The sequence below is a fragment of the Alexandromys fortis genome, unplaced genomic scaffold, assembly GCF_014885135.2.
Source record: "Alexandromys fortis isolate MF-2015 unplaced genomic scaffold, M_Fortis_MF-2015_v1.1 scaffold_200, whole genome shotgun sequence".
NCBI lineage: Eukaryota > Metazoa > Chordata > Mammalia > Rodentia > Cricetidae > Alexandromys > Alexandromys fortis.
This window is the reverse complement of record NW_026068148.1, coordinates 1,977,149-2,003,943: the sequence shown is the minus strand read 5'-3', so window position 1 is coordinate 2,003,943 and position 26,795 is coordinate 1,977,149. Positions and strand designations below refer to the sequence as shown.

General features: G+C 40.8%; 1 protein-coding gene across 4 annotated transcripts in view; it reads right to left on the bottom strand.

Annotated features, from left to right (window-relative positions):
• Nucleotides 1–850: 850 nt before the first annotated feature.
• The window catches only part of Chrdl1 (chordin like 1), a 115,775-nt gene continuing 89,830 nt past the window's right edge, over nt 851–26,795 (bottom strand). For 2 of the 4 annotated variants that reach the window (XM_050127217.1, XM_050127218.1), the window contains exons 7-12: nt 22,829–22,896; nt 17,889–18,057; nt 14,228–14,437; nt 8,314–8,481; nt 6,269–6,358; nt 851–3,245 (exon numbers count right to left, since the gene is read on the bottom strand). In XM_050127217.1, coding sequence (XP_049983174.1) covers nt 3,115–3,245; nt 6,269–6,358; nt 8,314–8,481; nt 14,228–14,437; nt 17,889–18,057; nt 22,829–22,896 — 836 coding nt within the window. In that variant the 3' untranslated portion in view covers nt 851–3,114. The remainder of the gene's footprint in view (nt 3,246–6,268; nt 6,359–8,313; nt 8,482–14,227; nt 14,438–17,888; nt 18,058–22,828; nt 22,897–26,795) is intronic. The other 2 variants (XM_050127219.1, XM_050127220.1) reach the window with 1 other exon arrangement.

The window sequence follows — 26,795 nt, the reverse complement described above, 5'->3', positions numbered from 1 at the left end:
TACCCATCTTTAATCTTGTCCTTCCTACAGTCTCTCTGCCTTCTGTGCTATGATATGGACAAATAGCTCCCCTATGCAAGATGAAATGGCTTTGACCCCATTTCTTTCTGCAGATGCTATCTTCATTGTTTTTTTTCACTCCACTAGAAAGTTTCCCCAGTGAGTTCTCTTGAGCTTCTAGCCATACTTCCTCACAGCGCCCTTCCACTTACCTCTGACAATCCCTTGCTCCAGTAACTTCAACTCTTCTCTTCTTACATGTTATCACCATCGTTACAGAGTTTCTGCCATGCCACTGAACATCTCAGCAGTGACTGACAATTTGCATTTCTCTCTTAAAATCCTCTCATATCCTGACTTCTGAATACCCTGTATTTCACTAGCATTGAGGATTTGAGGGAATTTGTTCCAGGTCAACACATAACAAAATCCTTACACTGATAACTAAAACAAGCTTTGCATAAAAGTGTTGTGAACAGCAGATCAAACTTGAAGTCCTCTTGAAGCCTAAGTAAGTGGTCCAAGAGGAAGTTAAACATCAATGGTTGCTCTAAGTGCCTTTCGCACCTTGAATATCCATGGTCATCAATGCATATTCAATGGACACTAGACTAATTATTTTATATGTACTGATTACATTAAACGTTACTGCAAGATTTCAGGCAAAGGACAATGGTATCGTTTTCATCCCATTTTCTAATTGAGAATACTGACAAATATAGAAATTATAGAGCTAGCTTAAGAATCTAGGTAGCCTTACTGCTAAGTTGACACTGCTAGCTACTTGAGAGTAGTATAACAAGATTGTCATTTGACTGGGTAATGTCAATCATATGATTTTCCTGTCATAACCTTTTTAAATTAAAATTTTATTAATTTAAAAATCCAGAAACACAGTGACTCCATAAATAAGTACCATACCTGGGTACATGTCCTGTGAGAAAAGCGAAAGGGTAACACTGTTACGTTACTCAGACTTGTTTACATGGGCTAACTTTAGAAAAATGGATAAAACTGCAAAATGGTGCCTCTGGTCTTTGCTGTCCCAAGTGTTTATGATACAAATAAATACCAAAAAAAGAACCATATCCATTCTTCCCTACTCACTACAGGCAGTTTGATCTCTCTCCGCATACCCTACACTCTACCCAACATCAAAACCTGGAGGGTTTCTACATCGAAATCCCCAGTTCCTGCTTCCCACAGCACTTTAGAAAGGTGTGTTGCTGCACCTGGAGGCAGGAGTCTATCTAGGGGAGCTCTTTAGGTGTTCCCTTGAGGCTAAGATTTCAGAGAACACCTGGGTGGGAAGGCTTTGGGGTGAATCATCGAGCAGGGGGAATCACCCCTTTCCTTCAGGATCTGGTTACAGATCTCCACACTCTGGAAATATGGTTCCCCCTCCCTTTCCCCCGAGAGGGAGGCAGCTGTGGATTGATACTTCTCCCATCACATTTTCAATGATGTTCTGTGGCTTTATAGCCCAGGAAGCTTATGTCCCACTTATGAGGAGAATGTGTATGACCAGCTGGCAAGAAATTTGTCTCATGAAGCCCTGGCCCCAAAGCCTAGTGTCTTTTTTTTTTTTTTGTGTGTGTGTGTGTGGAAACTGCCCCTTCTCTGCCAGGTTCCCATAAAGACCAGACCGTTTGCACATTTTTTCCTATCATGTTCTCTTGCCTAGTGTGGGAAATGCAGGGTTTCTAGGTCCTCGTATTGCTCATTCATGCTCCTGCAAGAGGACAGATCCAGAAGTCAGCCCTACGCTCCTTGTTAGGAATTATTTATAGTTTCTCCACAAAGAGGGTTTCTAAAGCCAAGCCTCAGAAAGCATAATTTATGCTATGGCATTGGGCTGCAAATAAACATTCCAGGAGCAGCCTTGTCAAAAATCCCAGATACAACCTATGCTTGTGGATAAGGCAAGGCTAGTGGGAAGGTTTAGGAGAAAGGTCTGTGTCAGAATTCTCAGTTCCCTGAATGAACAGTAACTCTCTCTTGACAGAAGAACCAATGTTCAGAAGCTCACAAGGACTGAGTCTCTTGATAAAGTCAAATTTCAACTCCTGTAGTCAGAGAAATAAGAGAGCCCTTAAAAACAGCTTTTAGAATAATTCAAAGTAAAGTGTTGTCTGGGTGACTATGGCCACAAGGAAATTAGCGAGCATTAGTTTATATGCTAGTTGAGTATTATAGCTGTGAAAGCAACAAAAAAGATGAACTACTTTGTTTTCATCAGGTGTATTCTTCTACAGCTATGAATCTTCTACAGTTATGTATTGCTTGGTATGAACTTAGTTTCTGACAATTTCACCAAGTTCTACCTTCCTAATGGAGGTTCAGTTCAAGAAAGAGAAGTGGTATTATCCGACATAGTGAATTTGGCACTTCAAAGTAAACAAGACCCTTAACTGGCATTCTTCACCCTTAAAGTCTTGAGGGCAGTCTTCTACATACATTTTGAATCTGTTTTCCTGGGTGCCAACAGCCCCAACAGTATTTAGGAGCCAGAAACAAGGGCAGCTTCATGTGTAGTCTGGGTGTCTTTTCGTACGTGCGTATATGAGATATGAGGATGATTTTTTTCAGTATTGAAAGTAGAGCCCAAGGCTCCATGTGTTAGGTGTGTGCTCTACAACTGACTGACCTGTAGTTCCGCCCACTGAATAAGTTCGTTTATTTAAAGAATGGAAGACACATGAGCATTCGAAAGACATTTCATACAAATGATTGCTCTATGTGACCCAACTTATACTGAACAATTTTCTTCTCTTCCTTTCACGTGACTAACTTTCTACACAGAATCCCTAAAAGTGTTTTCTTTTAACCTTCAAATAAAAGTGATTCTCAGAGAAACTAAAGCTGCACCAGAATGCTCTATCCCTTCTCCCTCCAGAAACCATTAAAGACTCCTCTATTCTCTTTAGAGGAGATGTTTGAGGGCTGGCACACCACTGCACATAGAGGAACAAGGTATGTTGTGGCTGGCGTGGATAATTTGACTGCGTCTGACTTTGGGGTTTTAGAGCGCTGTTGACTTAAGCAATGGAAGCCAGCAGTCCAGCTGCAGCTTGGGTTTCCTTAATTGATACTATCCAATCCTGACTGTTTTGTCTAACAGTGGCCCTTTTCAGGTCTCTCCAGGTACAAAACCTGGACCAAATCTTCCAGTTCTGTTCTGCACACCCGACTTGAACACATCTGGCTGAGCCGAGCTTCTCCTTCAGTGAAGATCTTCCACTGGTCTAAAAGGAAAACACAGAATGGTCAGGAGTGTGTAAGATCAGAGCTGAAGTAATTAGGAATACAACCAATATGCTTCATTCGTTTCCACATCCTTGTAGACCCCTGAGGGTATTTAAAATATGAATGGTAGGTGTCTTCAGCACAGAAGCACCCACTCAAACACATAAATACTTTTCTGAAGGTGGAGACAGAAAACACAACACAGAGTTTTTACTTCAATACATCACATTTGAAAGATCCTCCAAATGAGACACAATTGTTCTCCCACATGTAAATCTTATGTGCTTAGAAGTTTAGAAAACTTCCATTAAAGGAATTATTTGATTTTAAATGATGTGTTTGGGGAAATATATACACATGAGTGCAGGTACCCACAGAGGTCGGCAGTATCAGGCCTCCTGGAGCTGAAGTTCCAAGAAGTTGTGAATTACCCTGATGTGGGCACTGGGAACTGAACTCGAATCTTCTGGAAGAGTGGTATGCATTCTCAAGCAGTGAACCAATAATATGCACTCTCAACCACTGAACTCCATCGCCAGGGTTTAGAATTTTTATACTGTATTCAGCATTTGCAAAATATTCCACAGTCTGCTTGCTTGCTCTTCTTGGGGCTCACTTGGCACCAATTTAAAAAATACCCATCGACAGCAATATATACCGCATCACTGGACCACAGCTTGCTCTCTTAGCACCCCATGTAATCAAGTTTGGGATACTTGATTGCTTATCATTATTTGCTCTATTCCCTGTTTCCTTTGTCTACAACTGCTCACATTAATTTTTCCGCATGCTGTCCTTATGCATCAATGGCAGCCTGAAATTCCATCCTATGGCTCTTTATCGTGCTCCATTCTCACACTGGTTCACAGCCCTTTCCACTCTTAACTGGACTGAATCACTTCCATTGCCTATTGACTACCAATAGCCCCTCACATTTCTTTTTATTCCTATGTTCATGACATTGAAGTCTGGGGAGCTCTGAGCACAAGGTCAGGAAACTCCTTTTCACCCTAAACCTCCTTTGAACTTTTTTGGTTTCCCTACATAGTGCCCTCCCCTTTAGACCTGATCTCCCTGCTTCTTTTTGCTTTAAATTCCTCATGGTCTTCTATTCTTTATGCCACAGTATGAGGGTAGAAAAAAGGTGGGGAGAGATAACGCTTACCAAAGCATTATGGTGTGCCAGGCTATTGAGGGATATTATGTGAAGGGGTTGGGCTTCTTTCATTGTCCCCGTGTTACTCCACTGGATGATTTCACTCCTCACTTCCTTCAGCCATACAATGTTTGGGGCACATGATACCTAATTCCATTACTCATCCCCAGTCCTAGCTAGTATGGGCACAGCTTTGAAGTCCTCTAGAGCCGAGTACACTGTCGTGATACAAGATGAACTAAACTGTGTTCTGTGGTGAATTAGTAATTTCATTGATCCCTGGACCCTAGTCTCTGTCTCCTTTATTCCTGACTCTCTTGGAGGGATTCCCCAACTCCTGCATTCAGATTCATATGCTGAATTCATTTACTTTCTATTATTCTTTCAAAAGACATAAAAAAATACCTTACCAACACCATTTCTAGCTGGTTCTCAGGCATCCTGACCAAAGTACGTTCCAAGCAGACATCCTTTTGCATTAGCATCTGCTTAGCCTTGAGCTCTTCATTGACAAATGGCATTACTATTCATCCAATATACAAAGTTATTAATCCTGGAGTCACTCTAGACTAAGCCCCTCCACACACACTTCTATCTGTTGACTTAGACTTAGGAATGTCTCTCATGGTGTCCTAACCTCTTTTGTCTTGCAGATAGTATAGTGTGGGAACTTCCTAATTCAGATTCTCACCAGCTTTGTCAGTAATGGTGCACCGCACTCCTCACAGCAAGGCCCTCTTTCTAAAAGACAGATGTGAATACACCATTTACCTGCTTGCTTACCTCCGCTGTTGTGGTTTAGTCATAGTCTGGATTCATCAAGGTGAGTGCTTACTATAAGAAAGCCCAGATTGCTACACTGCTATTACTGTGCTGCTTGTATTGTGGAGCACCTCCCAATGTTGCTAGCTTAGCTTCTTCTAAGCCTTCCGACTGCTTCATAGCAACCCTTTTCATCTTCATTGTGCCCTATGTGGCCTTGGTGATCATTCCTCATCCCCACCCACATTTCTTGTTTGCTCCTGCCTGGATCTTCTCTTAGGCTGCACCCTCGCCCTGGACTGATTTCTTGACCTGTTGCCCAGTCACACCCTTTTCTTTTAAAAAGCGCCTCCTCCCCGAAGCCTTCCTCGACTAAGCCCACCTGGCTCTCAACTTATTGTTCTCTGCAGATTCCCCTGAGCACTTAGGCATTTAACTCCTCACAGCTCTTCTCATTCACAGTGAAGGCCCATTCATGTTCTGTCTCGCCCATTAGAAATTCTCTGGGGATAAAATTCGGGTGCCTTTTATTCCATTAGAAGTGCTCCCCACCCAGCCCCACCACAGTGCCCTGCAGTATCTAGTCCCTAAGCTCCATCTAGTGTGGAAAGTAGGAGAGTTGCAAGTCTATGTAGATGCCTGGATGCTTTCAAAGAAACATGAGCACCTAGTGGTAGTTTAAAAAGAGTCAGAGCGCTCTGCTATAACGCAGGATTGATATGCAGTCCATATTCTTGTTCTCTTCTTCATCCCCAGAGGGTATAGCCATACATATATGAAGACTTCACAATTATACCAGACCCGAAATCTTGGGACGCTTCCTTCAACTGCCTCGTGACTTGGGTTATCAGTTTCATAAGGGGCATTTAAGAAACTTTGACCTGAAATGGCTTGTATGTGGACTATGTATTCAGCTTGTATTCATCATGCTCGGGCTTTTCTAGTTTGTATTCAGACACCCTCCTTGTCCTTAGTCTTCCAAAAGAGAAAGAGCACATCCCCTAATGTTGAAACTGAGAGTCCTTTATGTTCACTGAGAAGAACTTCAAGTGTGGCAATACTACATTTGAAAGCTAGAGGCGATTTCCAGTTAAGAGCACTTACTTAAGGTGGTCCGAGTCACCAGCTTGAAATGATGGAGCTCCCCAAACATCCTCTTGGATATCTTCTCAATGTGAAAGTGCTGGAGAATGCCTAGGGCCAAGTGCAAAGTGGGACAGGTGATGAGACATTTTCTAGCTCTTCGTGGAACCATGTTCCCCCTTTTCTGCCCAGGCTAAACATATAATCTCATAACTGGGGCTTAGAGGTATTGAGCTGGGCTGTGAAATGTACTTAACCAGGAACTTGGATTGCTCAAAGATTTTAATTGACTCCATTTGTATTCTTGGCTCACTGGCTTCCCCCTTTAGTTTCTCCAGGGACTGGAGATAAGGGAGGTAGTACTTCTGACCATGGGCTCTCCTTAGAAAAGCGTTAAGTACTGGTTGGAGCTTCTGTAGCCAGAAGCCGTATTAGAAATTCTGCCTTTGGCCATAATTTTGATAGACTAATTCTTGACAAACCACTAGGCTGCCCTCCTGGCTAAACAATGAAAACCAGTAGTCGGATTGCAGGCATATTATATGTGCAAATAGAGAGGCTACCCCTATTCCTTAATTCACACAGAAGTTCAACGTTTCCTTTGGGAAATAGTCAGAATTCTTGCAGGTTTCTCTTAAAAACAAAACAAATAAGGGGGCTGGGGTTTTTATGCATTGGCCCACAGTTTCCGCCTCACCTAAACAGTTCTTACTAGAGGCAGGTAAATAACTGAATACTGCCAAGCAGTTAAGGGCAACATGTTACCAACTCACTTAAACCAGAGGTCAACGAGGAAGAAAGGAGATGAAGGCTGGGTTTTGCTGTGTCCAGGAAGCATAAACCTCGCTAAAAGCTCTATTGCATATAGAAGGCTGTTGATATATACTAGCAAACTGCAAGCTGTCCATGTACTTTAGTGGGGTGGGGTGAAGGATGTGTGGCTGGGTTCACTGCTTAAGAAACCAACATGCCAGTTCTTAGTCCGAGGTATGGAGTTAAAGACAGATAACTGACATGCCTAGATATAAAACCAAAATAAACATGGTTGAAAAGCATATCTGCAATCTAGCATACTTCCTAGTTGTGGGGGGGCATTCTTTAGTAAAAGCAAGGTTGTTGGGGAAACGAAGTGAGAAAAGATACAGTAAACAACTATAGCAGAATGTCTGAAACTGTGATCCAAATATTACTTGCATTAGCATCATGAGGTTATGTCTTATTCATGAAATGCTTATAATGTCAAGGCCTACGGAATGCTCATCTCTGGGGTAGGACTAGCTAGCAGCACATTAGTACAGCTCTGTGCATGATGCTGAAGCATATACATGTTTGAACACTGGTTATTATTGTTGCTATTTTGAGACAGGAACTCCCTGTGTAGCCCTGTCTGGCTGAGAACTTACTGAGTGTGTATAGGCACTTGGGTACCACAGTACATATTTGAGGGTTAGAGGAAAATTTACTTGGGATTGTGGGATTCAGTTCTCTGCTTCCACCATATGGGTCCCAGGGACTGAACTGAGATCATCAGGCTTGTCACCAAACTCCTTTACCTAGTGAGTCATCTCCTTGGCTCAAGCCCATAATCTTCTTAAAAGTAGGATGTTTAAAATTTATCAATATCCAGAGTACATGGTATAATTTCAGAGACATAGCTTCACACTGAAGGAAGGGAGTTTCCTGTTTTTTGAGCTTTCTATTGGGAATGGAGACTGCAGCTTATTAGTTTACAACATAGATCATAGATTTAGAACCATTTGGAGGATTTAAGGAAACATGCTGATTGGTTCACATGCCTGGCTCAGACTAACAAATTAGACTCTGGCGGTAGGGCTCAGGTATTTGAAATAAAAATCAAACCAAAACAAAACAAAAGGCAAGGTCTCAAGAGTTAATATTTGATCTTTATCACGGTCTGTGGTAAATTTGTAAACACTATCTCTGTGCTAGCAGCCTGCTGTTTCTCAGCAGAGGGATCGCTTTCGACCCAAGCTGATGCAAAATTAAGGTGAGTCGTCCCTTCTCTGTCTGACTTACAAACGCAAATTTAACGCTCTTTTGCTCACCCTTCCGAATGGTCCAAACGTGGACCTCTACTTGAGGTGGTCTCTCAGTCTCCAGTGCTATTTTTCTGGTAGTCTCTCCATCCTCCATGAACACCGACTCATAAACAGGCATGGTTTCTTCTCCACAAAAGTAACCTTTGCTGTCAAAGTTTTGGCTTGGAGGTTCTTCTGGAACCAGGAAGCAAGTAGAGTTTTGGCATTTTTTTTTTAAAACTAGAAGTAAACTTCTGCATTTAGCTATCTCACTGTTCAGAACTGCTGGCACTAAGCAGACGCAGACAATCAACCAGAACATGTTTTAGAGAGACACCGTTTCCAGATGTACTGTACTAGCAGCCACCAGAGCACCCAGACACATCTAAGCTCTCACGAGTCCACATGATCACAGAGTCATTGGCTCTGTAGGGCACACCCCAAACTGAACTGGGTCTCCCTACAACAGCCACTGAGAAATGAACTTTGATGAAAACAAAGACGAGTATAGCTAGGTTAAATCTCTTAGGTACTTAAGGGCACACTGACTTTTCCATACTAGGGCAGAATCATGTTCTGTTTAGCTCAATGGTGCTAAGAGAGGCCCAGGATATGAGCTGACAGAGGGCTTTGGTTAGCTTTTCTGACATCATTTCAGTCTACTTAGAAAACACTCATGACACTCATCTATGTGCATATACTTGCCCAATGGATCCATCCAAATTGGCTTGACATTTCTGAATGCTCTTTGATTTGTTTGTAAAAGGAATGATAATACCAGATCAACACCAGTGCCAAAATCTAGATGTCAGATTAGTCATGTGTATGCTATGCCAAACGAATGGTTGGGAGATACACACACACACACACACACACACACACACACACACACACACACACAAATTGGTTAGATCCACTGTCTGTGGATCATTTACTATGTATAGCAGGCCATTGGATTTCAGCTCCCAGGAATAAAGGTTCCAGTCCCATGATACTTGGCATTTCATACCATAGTCCCTTTGCCCAGGCCCCATATCAAAAAATGAGTGAGTTGTACCTTTCATAGCTTTATAATCAGCACCCCCTTGAGGTGTGTATTCAAAGTATATAACTCAAAAAAAATACTGAAGAGAATCTTTACACAGCCTGAAAAAAAATTCGAGACTATGCAGAAGTTATTTACAAGAATATCTAAACCATGATGGACAAATCCACAGAGGGCTGAATGTTGTGGAATCTGTGCTTCATACTGAGGAGAGTCACTGCTGTCCAATCAAACATATTGGACTGGACATTGTAATCAAATTGCTATTGTATGTCTATTTTGGACCTGATTATGTTTCCTCTCTACCTCTGCCTCCCACCATTTGGCTCTGCGAGGACAAAACCACCATTGTCTCTTGACAGTTCCAAGTTGGATCACTCATTTTGTGGATTATCCTAGAATCAAGCTTCTTTTCTCCCTTTGCCTTTCATTTTAGACATCTGATTACTTGACATGCCAGCCTTTTTATTATGATGTTAGGCAATTAAGGGCTGTGTGCTCACAGTTTTCACATGAGAAGAAGGAGGTCATGAAGCGTACAGGGACTTCTATGAATTCAATTGTCACCTCTACAAGGAGAGCTGAGTTTCTCACTAACCTAATGTTGGCTCTGAATGTAACTGACATATGAAACCCAACCGTTGATAGCACTAGAAGTACCTGTCATAGGCTCATAGTTCTCCCAGCATCCTAAAGAGTCATTCAGAAGCTCCTAAGTCATCCTAAGATCTGGACTTACACAACTGAAGAAATCCACAAACAAAACCCCATTAGTGACTCAGCCTTAGTTGAAACTGAAAGACACTAAAAAATATTGTTCTTAAAGGGCAGGGAACCCTGACTGCTCTTCAGACTGGAGAGGGAGGGGGAGAGGAGTGGAGGGAGGGGGAGAAGAGTGGGAGGAGGGGGAGGGAAAGGGGAGGCGGGGAGGAGTCAGAAATTTTTTTCAATAAAAAAATTATATTACAAAAAATAAAGGTGTGCTCACAACCATCTTGCAAGTTCCATCTCAAGGCACTTCACTGCCATGCCCACCTAGTCTCATTTCCTTTCGGGGACCCATGTCATAAGGGAAATCATTTGGGGCCATGTCCACTCCCCATAAGAAACTTATCCTGTGACCTCTAGAACTAAGAAACTTAGACACCATTACTGTGGGAGGTGGTGATGACAGATAAAGATGTGTTATCTCATCTCAGGAAGCTTTTAAAAGTCATAACAGGGGTATTTAATGACCAAATCCAAAAGAAGTGTGTAAGGAATTCCAGGTATTAGGGAAGTACCAGGGTATGTGAGGTGAGTTGGGGAATCTGTAGGTCCGTGTCTTAGCTAATTCCTTGGTGGGTGATGACATGTAAAGTAAGTTTGGCCTCTAGCAGAGCAATAAGAAGAGAAACAAGGAATCTGCATCCTTTATCTCAGCCTGCGTTTGTTATTGATGGAGCCTGCTCTTATTTGTTGTGATGAAACTTTTGGCTTGGTCAAAATAATTAATATTACTGTTCTATTTTCTTCCTTTGCTTTGTCCATTTTCCTCTAGGCTATGCACCATTATTTTAAGAGGCCACTGATGGTCTGACATTTCTATCTGTGGACCCTTTCAAGTCATCCAGGAGTCTATTCAAACATCACTGGCTACTGTTTTGAAAGTGTTTCATACACTGTTCACCATCTCTTGATCTTGCTCTTTTTGCTGTCACAGTCTCCATCACATGCTAAAATTAAATTCTTAATTTGAATTCACTGTACTTTGTCTTCACTACAATGCAAGCACCAGGCAGTAGCCTTTGGCCATCTTGTTTATCTCTCGTTCTTCTGTGTCAGTGTTTGCATGAAGTAGGTACTTAACATGCATCTTTAAGTTGATTGCAGGACACACTTACTGCTGTGCAGGTGCTGAATATATGGAGCAGGACACCCTGGGTCATGCAGACAGTGACTCTTGGGCAATATAACCCCTAAGAGTGATTTAAAATGCACACACTCAGGTCTGGCTCAGAGAGAGAAAAGTACATAGAATGAGATTGGAACGGTTTCTTTCCATGATGCCCAATGGATATACTATCTCAGCATATCTGATCAGGATGGAAAACAGTAAAAATAGCTCCTCCGAGGAAACTGGTTCAGTCAGTCAGATTCTTCAATATATTGACAATTGGGATTCTGGAGGGTGGTTTAAAAAACAACAACTTTTATTATGTTTTCAAATGATGAAAGTAATACATGTTTACTACTTAAAATTTAGAAAACACAAGTGAAAGCAGAAAATGGGAATATTTGGTAAGTCAGCTATCCAAAGATGATCTCTATAAACATTCTGTCATAGTCCCTTCCAGGCTTTCAAATATTTAAGCACACACAAACTTTCTCTTAACACAAGAAATTAAGTACGACACACATATTTTGGCAGCTTGCTCTTTTAAGTTAATATTTAAATGTCAGCAGTCTTGGTCTACGATGGTTTTAATAGCTACATAATATTCCACAGTGCAGTTATACCATAATTTAGCCGTCCCTTATTAGTGAGTGGTCTGATTGTTGTCAATTTTTCACCATTATAAATAACACTGCACCAAAAAGGCCTAGCTTCTATACCTTTATGTGTCTCCATTTACTTTCTCAGGGTAAGCCCACAGGTGGAGCTGCTTATCTGGATGCTCACAAAACACCACCAACCTGAGAAGGAAATTCTTTTTAAAGGCAATAAATTCTCTGTATCCCATTTTCTCCTTGTATTTGAAATCACCGGTGTGAGAAAATCCTAAGCACAGTGTGAAATGAGATTCTGTCTGAAAATCAAATCAAATCAGAAAACCTGATCTTCAGTATTTAGGTAACTATTAATTTTTGCCTAAGATTATCTTGTATTACCGGGAAAGTGTAAATGTTAGACTTTTAGCCAAAAAGAAGCACGTGTTGGGAGATTGCAACTGACATTAAGATTTGTGGATCAAATGAGACCCCAGCTTTGGAAGGGACTGTAAGTCACCATGTTTGGGTGGCCCTTATGTCTACATCCTTCTAGAACATGCTCCCTGCCTACCCCTAATAGTATTTCCTCCTGCACTTTAGTGTTCTGATGTCTACTCTTGGCTAGCTCTTGTCCTTTGTATCCACATCCTGTCTCTTTCACCATGGAAGATGAAGGGCATTATAGTTATCTTAAATTATTACTTCTTAAGCTTCAATAGAATCACTTGAGAATCTTAGCTGCAGAGTTGGTCTCAGGGCAGGCGGAGGCCTGGGAGTCAGCATTTATAATTAGCTCCTAGGTGCTGCTGGTAAGCAATCACATTTTAAAGGACAATACCATGAACCATTGTGAGCATGCATCAAATATTCTCAAACGTTTTTGCATATCAAAGGAGTCTGAGGCACTTATGAGTCCTAAGCCCAGGCCACAATCAAATCAATTAAGTCATTATCTCTGGATATGGGACACAGGTACTTTTGGAAATGCACTGGGGATTCCATTGTGCAGACAATTTCAGGAATCACAGACTCATTGAAAGATTCTCCTATACTTACACTGAATGCCTGTTTCCCTGCAAGGTAGGAGCAACTATTCAATGGAAGGGATAAATGTTGTATCCATCCCCATTTAAAAATGTGTTTTTATTTCCACTTGTGTTTACATTTTTTTCAGAAGGCCTAAGAAATGAAGAATTAATGTACCTGGGTATGGCTAATTCATTAATAGTGAAATACTGGGTTTGGAGGGTGGCGGTGATGGCTGTAGGAAGTCACTTACTGTAACCATATCATTTTGAATAAAAAGAAATAGAGGCTCAAAAAGTTGAAGGGACTTGCTGTAGATCATACGTGAAAACTGAAGCAGACCAAAGTTACAATGACAACATTATAGATGAGATATATTTTTTGATCTAGTTCATGTCTTAAAAATTGTCATTTGAACAATCTGCCATTTCAAAAATGATCAGCACCGTTTTCAAGTAGAAAAGACAGTGGGCTGGAAGTAACCTGGTTTGAAGGCCTTGACTGCATTATCCATTAGTTTCATGACTCTGAGAAAGCCAGTTTCTACACTTCACTGTTCTTGTCTTTAAAAGAGAAATAATATAATTATAGGATTTTAGTGTTGGAAGGTAGTGAAGGAGAGACAGAATTGGATAATAGATGCTAAAACACTATTAGAATGAATTATTTATATTTTTCTATAGCACAGTAGGGTTACCATAGTGAAACCAACTATGAGAAACTTCAAAGTGACTAGAAGAATCTGGGAAAAACATGAGAGGACATGGGATGATAATACCCTGATTTGGTAATCATACCTTGTAATATATGGTTTGAATTATCCTTCTGTACCCCATAAATATACACAGACACTATGTCTCAAAAATTAAAACATAAAATGCAAATAAAAATACAAAAATGAAGCACGGTGATAAACTGCTTTAATTTTTCACACGGGGCTGATGAGGCCCAGATACATATGGATCCAGTATATTTACAAGGTCATATAATGACCTTAGATTTGAGCCAGAACCCAATCTCCCTCCACTGTAACTCACACATCTCTCATCTGGAAAGAGTACTGGATTATGGCTGGAAGTGAATTAGTGATTTAAAAAATGAAGGTGTGGCTGTTTTCCTAAAACCGTGCTAACTTAGGAAAGCAAGAACAAGGTAAGTAATTTGGCACGTGTGTGAAGTTGTAGACACAAGAAACTCTCCAGAATAGGTCCAAGTAGTTAACTCCTTCAAAGCAACCATCAGTCTCTCAGAAGAGGAAAGAATGAAATTCATTCTTGCTAGAACTATTATCGTAAGATTTATAGAACAGGCCATTTGTGTTTCTGATGCACAAAGAACATTGAATAGTACTCTGTGTGGATCTCATTCAACCAAAGGCAGGGCCTCCAGCCAACGCACCTTTTGCCTTTTTACCTGGACACACCTTGCAGCACTTTCCATCTATTTTTTGAGGATACTTGCAGGGGTACCGATTGGGGCAGTGGATTTTCTTACATTCTTGCTTGGTGACATTGCAAGTGCAGAGCACACATTCCACAATGCCAAAGGCCCGTAGATTTGGGTGCCAGGACTCTCCATGAGAATAGGTCTTTCCATTGGAAACACACACTGAAAGAGAACACAGAGGCAGAGTGAAGACGGATTACTAGGCTCCATGAATTCTTTAAAATAGCAAACATCCTTTGTTCTGTCATGGCAAGGACACGCATTTGCAGAGGCTTTCCTTGCTGAAGGCTGTCACTGTTTAAGGTATCACTGTTTCAATGATAACGACCTTCAACAGGTATCCACATGCCTTAGCAACAGCCTCGGGATTCTAACGTAGAGTCTGAGGAAGAGTAGGCAATCTGCAAACAGTTTTTCAGTTGGGTGATGAGTGGATTCATGAAAGTGGGGCTCTATTTGTCTTGAACATCTGATGATCTCTAGGGGAGTGTAGTACTTTTAGTATCTTAAGTGGCACAGCGTGGTCTAAGTAGTTATCCTTCTGGGTATAACAATTTTCAAAAGAGATTTGTTATCTAGGAGAGTTAGATGCAAAACTAATTCTCTTTCCAAAGGACCAGTTTCATCTGTGTTCTGAATCACATCCATTCAGAATAGCAAATGTTACAAGAGTCTGACCTACCCATATAGATAGAGAGCCATTGCCTCTATGTTTTCTGAGAATTCTTGAAAGAGCTTATATTGGGACTACAGGTAGAGGAAACCTGCGAAGGAAAAGGGACAAAGAACATCCTTCCAGATATGTCAACCTTAAGCTAACTAGGCTACTACTGTACATCATGGAGTTAGGTTAGAGGTAGTCTTGTGGATGGAGAGGTCTGAGAGGAATGTTCTCCATATCTGAAGGGCTAAGATTGTGGATATTTCAAGCCATAAATGGGCCTGGGTGTGGCTTTCATGATTTCTACCACTTCATCATACCCAAGAAGACCTGTCGGCATCTTAATCAACGTTATCTCTAGGGTAGGGTGTATCTCTTTGGGCAGGGCTGGGGGGGAGACATATTCCCACTTGGGGCGTTTCTAGGAATTGACTGATTTGGCTGCAGCACAGACTCAGGATGAATCATTAGGCTATTTCTTTCTCATCAAGTCCACTGGGTCACATTAAAGAATATGAAAGATGTTGGCTGTCTTTTATTGTCTTTTGCAAGAACTGCTTGAGTACTGGGCCCTCTAACAGGTCAGTCTGTGTAAAGATTTCCAAGAAACTAACCTGGAGAAGATCCCAGTGCACAGAGAGTTTCAGTAGATACCTAAAGCGTGAGGCTCGGGGGCTATGAACAGAACCACAGAAATCAGGCAGGATGTGTTTCTCTTTTACCTACCCTTTCTCTCTTCCCAACACAGTAACACTGTTTTCTAGACTATTTGAACAAGTGGGTACAGAGTTGGCTTCAAGAACATTTTGACAGGATTCAAGTTTAAAATGTAGGGTGTCCTGTTGCTTTTCTTCTGTGATTTTTAACAAAGATATGAGTGTATATACCAGAGGGGACCCTGTCACTATGAAGAGAACTCGGGAGAAAGGTGATTCATACTCAGGGAAAATAAGGCAGGAAGCACTACCCAAGCTAAGCTTCGTCTTCCTTCTGACTAAGCAGTGGAATAAAATGTAGCTTTTATCCCAATCTTCCTGGGGTGCACCCACCCACTGAATCAGTGGGGGCTGATCTATTGGGAGCTCACCAAGGCCAGCTAGACTGTGACTGAAAAAGTATGGGATAAAACTGGACTCTCTGATCATGGCGAACAATGAGGACTGATGAGAAGCCAAGGTCAATGCCAAGGGGTTTTGACCCTACTTCATGTTCCGGCTTGGTGGGAGCCTAGCCAGGTTGGATGTTCACCTTCCTAGACATGGACGGAGGGGGGAGGACCTTGGACTTTCCACAGGGCAGGGAACCATGACTGCTCTTCGGATTGGAGAGGGAGGGGGAGAGGAGTGGGAGGAGGGGGGAGAAGAGTGGGGGGAGGGGGAGAAGAGTGGGGGAAATGGGAGGCTGGGAGGAGGCGGAAACTTCTTTTTCTTATTCTCAATAAAAAAAGGAAAAAAAAAATGTAGCTTTTAGAAGGGAAGACAGCCTCCTCCCACCAACAAAATTCCAAAAGATGATTTTGAATCATCCAGCTGGGGTTTGGGCGTTAAGGTGAAGACAAGAGATTCTTCAGTGAACTCTAAAAGAAAGGTCAAAAGAGAAGGGATGTATCCAGATAAACATGGCAGATGAAGAACTATGAAGTAGCCAAGGATTTTCTAAGGCACTGAGGCAGCAGTGCGATGAGCCTCTGCTGTGAAAAATGAACAGTTCTCAGGGAAAATATGGTATTAGGGCTTTTGAAGTCTATTTTTGTCCTCAATCATTTTTTAGGGCTTTGTAATTCTTCCACAGCAAATGGAATCTATTGGGGGTAATTTAGGACTGAGAAACCCAACTGTATCTTTACCTAACTCTTCTTTCTTGAAGCTGTATCAAAAAGCTTAAGAACTTAAAAGCCATAAATTTCAAATCATACGCAGATCAATAATACATATTTCTAACGATTTTAATAAGCATAGTTTTATTAAATTGCATTTAGAGTTTTCTCTTGAGCCTGTAGATTTTTAAAAGTGATGTTTTTATGTATAATCTGAAATTTACATGTAATTAGTAACAGATGTGATGAACTAGCTTTGGCTTGACCAGCTCTGTGGAGATTTATCCTAGGAGTTCTTTGTAATGGGGATTGTTTTTCACCAATGTTATTCATTCATTTGGTTTAATAATTTACTTTTATCCTGTTCAAAGAATTGCCTTTTGATTTATTTTCTCTCTAAAGGAAACAAAACATGCTTGTGGTTATATAAAAAGAAACCAGTTGAGCTTTTATTCCAAAGAACTGATTGACAGGATACCCAACAAATGAAGCACCAGTCAATATTGTGCTTTTCTCCTCCTTCCATCTCTGCTACTGGAGTTGGGGCAGTGGATACCAGAGAAGAGAAAATTGGACCAATGAACGTATACGGCTGCTTATGCCACCAAACTCATGGTAGAGTGTACTACCTGCTCAGTGGTTCTGGTTCTCAGCCAGGTGATGTCTGGATCTGTTGATGGCTCACACAAATGGAAGGATGATCTCCTCATTTACTACATACTGAATCCAAATCTCTAAGATTGGAGTCAGGAATATTTAACAAGAGTCCCAGGAGAAAGCCTTTTTTAATACTTACCTACTGAGAAGATCTTTAGAAGTGTTAGACACCAAATACCTTTGACTGTTGGGTGCCCTGCTTATTAAAGATAAGTGGATTTTCCCAAATGAGCTCCAACTCCTACAGGCAACAGAGAAAGTGCTGAGGTTGCTTCCTAAGCACAACGAGTACTTATGTATACTTTTCTGGGTGCAATTGTGAAAAGTCCTACAAGTCCTCTCTAGTCACTTGTTCATAGCCCCTTTGAAGACTTCACATTCAGTGGCCTACATGTGAGTATTCACAATTTCTGGGAAAAAGGGTCCTGTTTCAAGTTCGGTCTCTAAAGATCAGGCATGCTGAGGATGATGGCCTTTACCTTGTCCATGTTTGTGCTTGTTATTGATGACAATCTGCACGATGGTCCCTGATGCTTGCTGGGAATCCATAAGAGTTCCCCGGTGACTTCTTCCCCCAGGAAAGCGAGGAGAACCTCCAGCTTGTCTGCTTGGTGAAGGATCATAGGGAGAACGGAGATAAGAATGTCTCTGTAAATGACAAGAAAAAAAAATCAGTCCAAAACAAATATCGACAATAAGACGGCAGGACTTGACTTATATACATCAGCAGCTTTTTAGTGAAGAACTCCATTCTTAACTGTATGGCTTCCTAAATCAACAAAGGTGAGGCTGTGACAGCAAGAAAGCAGCACTGGCAATTTGCTGAGCTTTCCCTCTCTCCTTGTGGACTCGACTAGATTTGCAGAGAAACTCGCGAGGCAGAAAACAGCACCAAAGGGTAAAGCGCCTTCTTGCTAAGAGACTCATATTTCCCAGTTTAAGAGTTAGTCTGCAACACAAGGCAAAAGGTAACAGGTCACAGGAAAAGTCCAAAGCGGTGTTTGAATTACGAGGAGAGATGCTTGTTGGGGAGGGTTTGTGACCTGGGTCACGAACAGTGGGTAGACTTTTTTTTTTAATAGACAGTTTGTGGGGAATATTCCAGGCAGAAGTTTCCAAATTGAGAAGGTGTAGCAGAGAACATAGAGTCCTTAAAAGGGAAGAGTTGAAGGATAACATTCCAAAAGGGGGTTGGAGCCAGATCATGGAGGACTTTAAATGACAAGCTAAGGGGTAAGTACTTTATTTGGTAAATGATAGAGATGGGAGTATGGAAGCCTTTGAGGGATTTTTTTTTTTAAGTAGAGAAGTGGCTTAATCAAGAGTTTGTTTCAAAGCACTAAACCCTCGTATGTGTTAGTGAATTGGAGAAGAGGAAAAGGTGGAGGACAAGCAGGGTCCCGAGAATGTATACTGAGAGTGTAAACACAGGCTGTGAAAGAAGATCACACAGCAGAGCACCTCACTGATGCATGACAGTGGCGTGATGCAAGTTCTACAGAGTCGAAGGCTTGTTTTGTTCACTGCTCTATCTTCAGTGCCTAGACCAATGTGCAATACCTAGACTGTACTCACCCCTAACTGTTGAGTGAAATAAAGTAGTTTCCCACTCTTATGGTACTAACAAAGCAACCAGCGTTGTTTCTTCAAGAGATTGGGGCAATGACAAGCCCAACTGTTCTTCTCCTTCTCCTTCCCTAAAGCTGAGGTAGAGTGCAGGTAGAAAGGGATGGCGTGAATAAGAATGAAACCTTAGGGATTAGAGCATTAACATGCACTGATTTAGGGACACTGGTTATGGGTAGAGAAGGGAAAGCCCATGGAAAGATTTCACAGGCAGTTAAAAAGGAAGATCCTTAATCTCACTGATGGAGATAACAGACAGACTGAGATAGGGTATCCTCGACACAACTTACCATAAGACAAATTTATACTGCTATGTGTCATAAGCACATCTTTTGAAAAAAAAAATGCTTTGGGAGAAGGGGAAAGTGAACAGAAACTGGAATAAAAGAACTCTCTTTGACTTCTGACATAAAACATTATTCTCTGTATCTAAGAGCCCCACTCTGGCACATGGCCATAACAATTCATAAAAACAAGAATTTGCTCCAATTTGTTATCATGCACATGGATGGGATTCCCAGGGCAAATACTTCTCATTCCCATAATGGTCAATATGTCTCTTTCTGAAATAATCGGTCACATTCCACAAAGGCCATTACAAGCTGTTCTTTCCTGCCTGTTGTTGGACAACACTTTGCCAAAGCAACACAGAGAAGAAAGTTTGCCTGGTGGGTGTCCTGCTGCTGCTGAAAGAAAGGTGTTCAACAATACAATTAAAGAGGGTCAGTGACCTTGGAAAAGTTGCAACTACATTATGTTCTCTGATTCACAATGGGGAGCACAAAATGCTAAACTCCGCTGTAGCACTGAGGGGGTCGTATGGGCAGTGGTTTCAAACCAAGAACAAAAACAGAAGCATCAGAGATTTTGAGCAGAGGATCTTTTGTAGACTGCTTGGCCCCACTCATTCATCTTAAGTCTGATATGTCCCCACGGTCTTGTCTGTTTGAATACTTGGCCCTTGGCTGGTGCTACAGGCTATGGAACCTTTGAGATGTGAAATCTATCTGGTCGAGATGGGTCACTGGACGTGGTCCTCTGAGACTTTCCCCCCCCCCCGCCCCCGTTTCAGTCTGGTTCTCTACATCTTGGTCCAGCCACATCATGTGAAGAGCTCCGATGATTGCTCCTGAGACTACAATTCATCCATTCCTGCCACTGTGCCTCCTTTGTCACAATGGGCTAATACCTCCTGAAACTGTGTGTCAAATAATCTTTCTTCCTAAGTAGCTTCTGTCAGCTCTTTGTCACAGCGTAAAGAGTAGCCACTAATACATCATGTCAGATTTTGGCTTTGCAGGTAGAGAAGCTGAAGAAAGGGAACGTATTCATTTGAGGCAGGAACTGATGAGGCCATGGAGGGGAGCTGCTTACTGGCTTGCTCCTCATGACTTACTCAGCCTGCTTTCTCAAAGAACCCAGGACCACCAGGCCAGAAAATGTACCACCCACAATGGGGCTTCCCCTCCTTGGACCACTAATTAAGAAAATGCCCTATGGGCTTGCCTATAGCCCAGTGATAAATGATCAATCCACCTTAGAACAAAGGAAGATATTTATTTATAATAAAGTGGAACCATCTGGCCATTGTGGTCTACCAGTCCCAACCGTTTGCTCTTCTTGCTACAATCCTAGATTAAGTCATCCCTTATGGATGTTAGGAGGAATAATGAGGCTGAAAGGCAAGATATGGGGCTTCTGAGGAGCATAAATGGAAGAAAAGAAGGAAAGCAAATGATACCATTCACCAGCAAGCCCACTGAAGTGGTCTCGGAGCTTACTGTGGAAGCTTAACAGCATAACGTGACTGGAGCTGACGGTCTGAATGACATCTTAGCTGACAGCAACTAATGCAATTGCTCTCAAATTCTTACATAAACAAAAAACTGGGTTGAAGGAAAGAGGCAACTCCCAACACGGAAAACTGAGACTGCTACCGTGCCTTGTTAGGATCTTTATACAATCTCACTCTAGATTAGACAGAGTGGAAAGGGGAAAATCTTTCCCTAATTGTGGAAATTCAATCTCTCTGGTGGAGTAAATGTTGCTTTTGTTAGATGCCCAAAGCATTGCTTTCCACCTTGTCCACAATTCTGCACTAGTTCCAAAGGAGCAGTGTTAAGAAAGCAATACTGTCAAGTAGAAAAGCAAACGGGTACTATATACTACCACTGCTGAAGCTTTGGTATGGTGCTGGCAAAATGGAGTGTGCAAGTCAAAACTAGTCACCATGATGACAGTGAATGCCAGCCCAAGTGACACTGTGATGTTTGCATCTGTCATTCAATAGCAAAGCCTGTGAACTCTGTCATCATGCCCTCTCTATTTATGAAAAGAGCTGCTCTATAATCACCCACTCTCCTGATTTATTTCCAGTTTCTAAGGTCTGATAAAATCACCTAATTTTATTTATTATTAAACTAACTCATATCATGGAAAAACATGAAATAGCACAGAAGATTAAGTAAGGAGGGCAAAGTCTACTTTTCCTCATGGTTACTTCTGTCCTTCTCTTACTATTCTTATCATGTTGATATATGACTTTTAAGATAGTTTTTATTTATACATTTGTAAAAGCACATACACATTTTATATTTGTTTTATTATATTTTTGAGTTTTTCTGTTTTGCTACATTTAAGTACAATTTTACTTTTAAAAATTATTACTTTATTTGCTCTGTGTGTGTGTGTTAGAGAGAGAGAGACAGAGACAGAGACAGAGAAAGAGAGAGAGAAAACAAGTACAGTGGTATGGATGCTTGTGTGTGAAGGTCAGAGGAAATCTTGAGTTGGTCCTCTCCATTCACCATGTGGGTCCTTGATATAGAACCCAAGCTTGACGGCCAAGTGCCCGCTGAGCCATCTTGTCAACCATGTTATATTCTTATTAATAACTTTCACAGTATTCTAATGATTGGGTATATATAGCCAAACCTATATTTATACATATTTATGTTAATTTGTTAAATATATATGAAAACAATGCTACAGTGACATTTTAAAAATAGTTCAGCAGGTACATTGAACACCTGTTTGTGTGTGATGACAAACACCTTGGAACTTGTAAACACTTTTATAAGTCCCTAGATGTGACCTGGAACTTGCTCTGTAGACCAGGCTGGCCTTGAACTCACAGAGATCCACCTGCCTCTGCCTTCTGAGTGCTGGGATTAAAGGTGTGGGCCACTGTCACCTGGCTTTCTTTTCAAATTTTAAGAAGTTTGAAGAATATCTCTTCTTAGGCATTCATTCTTAGAGATGTTAATTGATTAAATGTACACACCCACAATACACATATTCCTACTTGTCAGGCTTTTTCTAAGATTTGTGCTAACAACAGAAATAAGGGTAATGGTAGGAGACTCTGGCCCACAATCTCTGTTTTTCTTTCAACTGCTTGACCAAGAACCCTCAGGTTTATAAGAAATCTGACTAAAAGGATGAAGTGGATTATATTAAAATCCCATAGAAATCATTCACTCTTGAGAATATGGGTGGTGACTGTATTCCTTAGAGAGAACACACAGAATTGTCAGTCATCTGAAGAGAGCATCTACTTCTGATCTAGACAAAATCCTATGGATGCTCTTTGTTCATGTTCTTGCCCTAATTACAAATGATAAATGTTTAGAGGTCAGTGAAGACATCATTTGATTTTTTTTTTGAGGAAGGAGAAGAAAGTGATGTTAGAAATGGGTCCATTTTTTGGATTCGATGGAGACTTTTTTCCATGGGGGAAAAAGCTTGGCTTGCTGCTGTAGAGTGTGGAAATATTGGAGCTCTTCACACTTACTGCTTCTCTGTTGGCAGGTTGCCGGAAGATATCACCATCAGAATGTTCCCACGACAATTCTCCATCCCCTGTTTATTAAAAAGACATAAGAAAGAATCAAACATACATATAAGGGAAAACTATCACCCTTTTGACCCAGCCACATTTTTGAAATTATGTTTCTAAAGTTCTCAAGGCATTTTAGCTCTTGTGGCTACCCTTCAAGAAATAGCACTGAAAGATTTCTCTGGGTGGGTCTCATGATTTAAAACAACTCAAAGTAAATTTATCATTTTTTAAAATAGATCAACTGGTAACATTATCCAGAATTTGGAGTATAAAAGGGAAAATAATTGATTTTCTCTTTAATACAGCCATCATCACTTTGGTTTATTTTATTAGTGACAGTTAAGTATTTTACAGATCGTATTTAACATGTGTTTATACTACCCTTAAACAATGAATTTTGAAGTTTTCATTGGTCAAGTCTTAAGTTAGGCATTATGTCTATGAGAAGTCATGAACTGATTTAAAAGTAAAAGTTAAACTTGCTATGATTATAGTATTTATGCAAGAAATATCCAAGATGCTGTCTTTTTATTTTTCTCTTATTGCTTCATAAATTCACCTAAGTGCTCTATTTTCAATGATTGGTTCCACTCCTCCTTTCCCCTCTAATTTTTCTCATGTCCCTCCTCATTCACTCTCAAATTCACGAACTCTTCTTTAGTTATTATTATATATATATATACACACACAGGTATATAGATATAGAAAAATCTAAAATTCATATGGAAGCCAAAGCAATCTTAAATAAAAAGAATAATGCTTAAGGGGATTACCATGACACAATTCAACTTATATTACAGAACTATAATAATAAAACAGCACAGTACTTTAATTTTCAAAAGTCTTTAATTTTGATCTGACACATCTTTCTCTAGATCAGTAGTTTTCAACTTGTGAGTCTTCACCCCTTTGGGAGTTGAATGACTCCTTCACAAAAGTTGCTTAAGATCATTAGATATTTGCATTACTATTCATAACAGTAGCAAAGTTACAGTTATGAAGTAGCAACAAAAATCATTTTGTGGTTGGGAGCCATCACAAGATGAACTGTTTTAAAGAGTTGCAGCATTAGGCAGGTTGGGAACCACTGCTCTATGTCTATATGATCCATTATTTGGGCAGTAAAACACCTATTTCTGAAGTCTTCAAGAACAGCTGCTGAGGCAGAAGTAGGCCTGAGTCAGAGACCTCTATGGATCAGGCATAAGTCAGCGACCTCTGAGGTAGTAGGCCTGAGCCAGCAACCTCTGCCAGAGCTGGCCTGAACCAGCAATCTCTACCAGAACAGGCCTGAGGCAGCAACCCCTACAGGATCAGGTACAAGCGAGCAACCACTGGGTGAGCAGGCTTAATCCAGAGACCTCTGTGGGTCCAGGCACAATTCAGGGACCTCCAAGGAAGCAGGACTGTGCTAGAGAATTCTGCAGGACAGAGCCCAAGTCAGGGACCTCTGCAGGAGCAGGCCCAGGCCAGGACATCTACAGAAACAGGCCTGAGCCAGCCATCTCCACCAGAGCAGGCCTAAGCCAGCAACACCCACTGGAGCAGGCCCAAGCCAGCGATCTCCACTGCAGCAGGCCTGAGCCAGTGACCTCTACCAGAGCAGGTCCAACGCAGTGACCTCAGTGGAAGCAAGCCCAAGCAAGCAACCTCCATGGGAACAGGCCCGAATGACCGCCAGTATTGCAGAGTGACCCCAGGGAGTGCTGAGCAAGCTCCAGGAACACCAAATAACCTCCAGGGTGACTGGAAGTGTGGCCCTGACTGCATCATGAGGTGCAACCATTTGAGCCTTGGATCCACTGGCACCTGGAAAATTGATCACCAGAGACACAGCTCCAACTACACCAATCAGGAAAAGATGGGTAGACAAGGTAAGAACACACTCAATACCACAAAGAGAAACCCAACACCAATAAAAACTAGTGGCTCTACAATAGCAAGAAATGGACAATCAAATATAGATGAAGAAGAAGAGAATGACCTAAAAATAACTATAGGAGAATATTTGAGGCTCAAAGAGGAAATGAAAAATTCCATCAAAGAAATGGAGGAAAAGATAAATAAAAAATTGGAAGAAATCAACAAATCCCTTAAAGAAAACCAAGAAAAAGCAATCAAACAGGTGAAAGAAACCATTAAAGACTTGAAAACCAAAACAGAGACAATAAAGAAAACACAAACCGAGGGAATTATAGAAATGGAAATTATGAGAAAACAATCAGGAACAGCAGAATACAAGAGATGGAAGACAGAATAGCTGCTGCTTCGTTCTAAGACAGGGTCTTGCTATATAGTTGTGGCTAACCCGAAACTCACTATGTAGCCCATGTTGTTCTGGAGCTCATGCTCCTTCCTTCTGAATTAAGTTGGCATTACAGCTCTGCATCACCACACCCAACTCAGAGTAACTGATTCTTACAGAAGGATTTCATGTCAAGGTTTTGGGAGGCTTAAGCATATAAAAGATAAGGGTATTCATAAGGTGATTGAAAACAAAAACAAATTGGGTAATTTTTAAGAAGCTTTGGTTACCTATGACTCTATGAGGATATATGTAGATATGTGTGTGCAGTATATATATGTATATGTACATATATATATATATATATATATATATATATATATATATTAGATATTGAGTGGGCTAACATAGAACATGGAATAATAGAAAAAAAATCTGTTATAATTTGTCTCCCAAGTTTCAAAAACCTAGAAACTAAATAGTAACATTTTAACTGTTTCAGATATATGTTAGTACTGTTGGGGAAATTTATGTAATTTTTTAGAACTTGAAAAAGCTTGAAAATTAGTTTGATAGCCTTCTGGCTTAGCCCCACACTTCTAGGATTATAGGCTGAAGCTACAGTGCCTAGCTCATTTACTTAGTTCTGATTGCCTAAAGGACAGTATTCTACACTGTTTGAAATGCAGAGAACTTGAGACATAATTTTGTCCAAGTGTTACATGGAACACATGGGAAACCAAAGCTCAGAAAGTAGAAGCTATTCATAGTTAAACAATGTTCATAGAAATTAACACCCAAATTGCAGGCCCATAGATTCCTGAATCATTATGTTAATCTTATAAGAGCATGGTTTACTCTTTGTTATTTGTGACTGCATTGCCATCAAATAATGGAACCGGGAAACCTCTGACAACCCTGGTATTTCTTTTCCTCTCTTTTTTCCTAAGTACCTACAAGTGTGTTGTATTTTTAATATTTTGTTCTTTTTCTGTTTTCTACCATTATAATTCCACCATGAAAATCAAGATTTTTATCTATCCTGGTTTTTGATGTAATAATACCACTGGCAATAGCAATTGGCACATAGTATTTATTCAGCATTTACTACACAAGTGAATAACAAAGCATTATAAATATTTTCCACTGCTAAATGTTTCTTGGTCCTTTGTGGACAAACCATAAATTTCTTAAAATGAGAAGTTATTCCTTACACTATCTTTATTTCTTCTTGGTCACTACTTTCCAAAGTGTGGTCCTTGTCATAATCTGGGAATTTGTTAGACACCAAAAAGTTTGGACCCCATCCCAGACCTACTGAATCAGAAACTATGGGATAAGCGCCAATAATTTAGGTTTTGATGAGCTTTTCAATAGAGTTGGATGCATACAGAAATTTAAAAATAGCTGGGCTGGAACAGCTGGTATATTGCTGGGTACATATCAGTGGCTTAATATGTCACTGAACTAAACTGCAGTAAAAAAAAAAAAAAAACTAAATGTGTGGCTGGAAGAACAGTTTTCTTTCTGTGTGGGTACAGATGATAGGCAAAGACTAAATGAAGACCCATGTGGAAACTCTGGCTACAGTGAAAGTTGGCTATGATAGAAAATAATGCTGAAGAGTCAAATAACAAGCCTTGAATACTGCATAAGTGGAAAGATTGAAGCTAT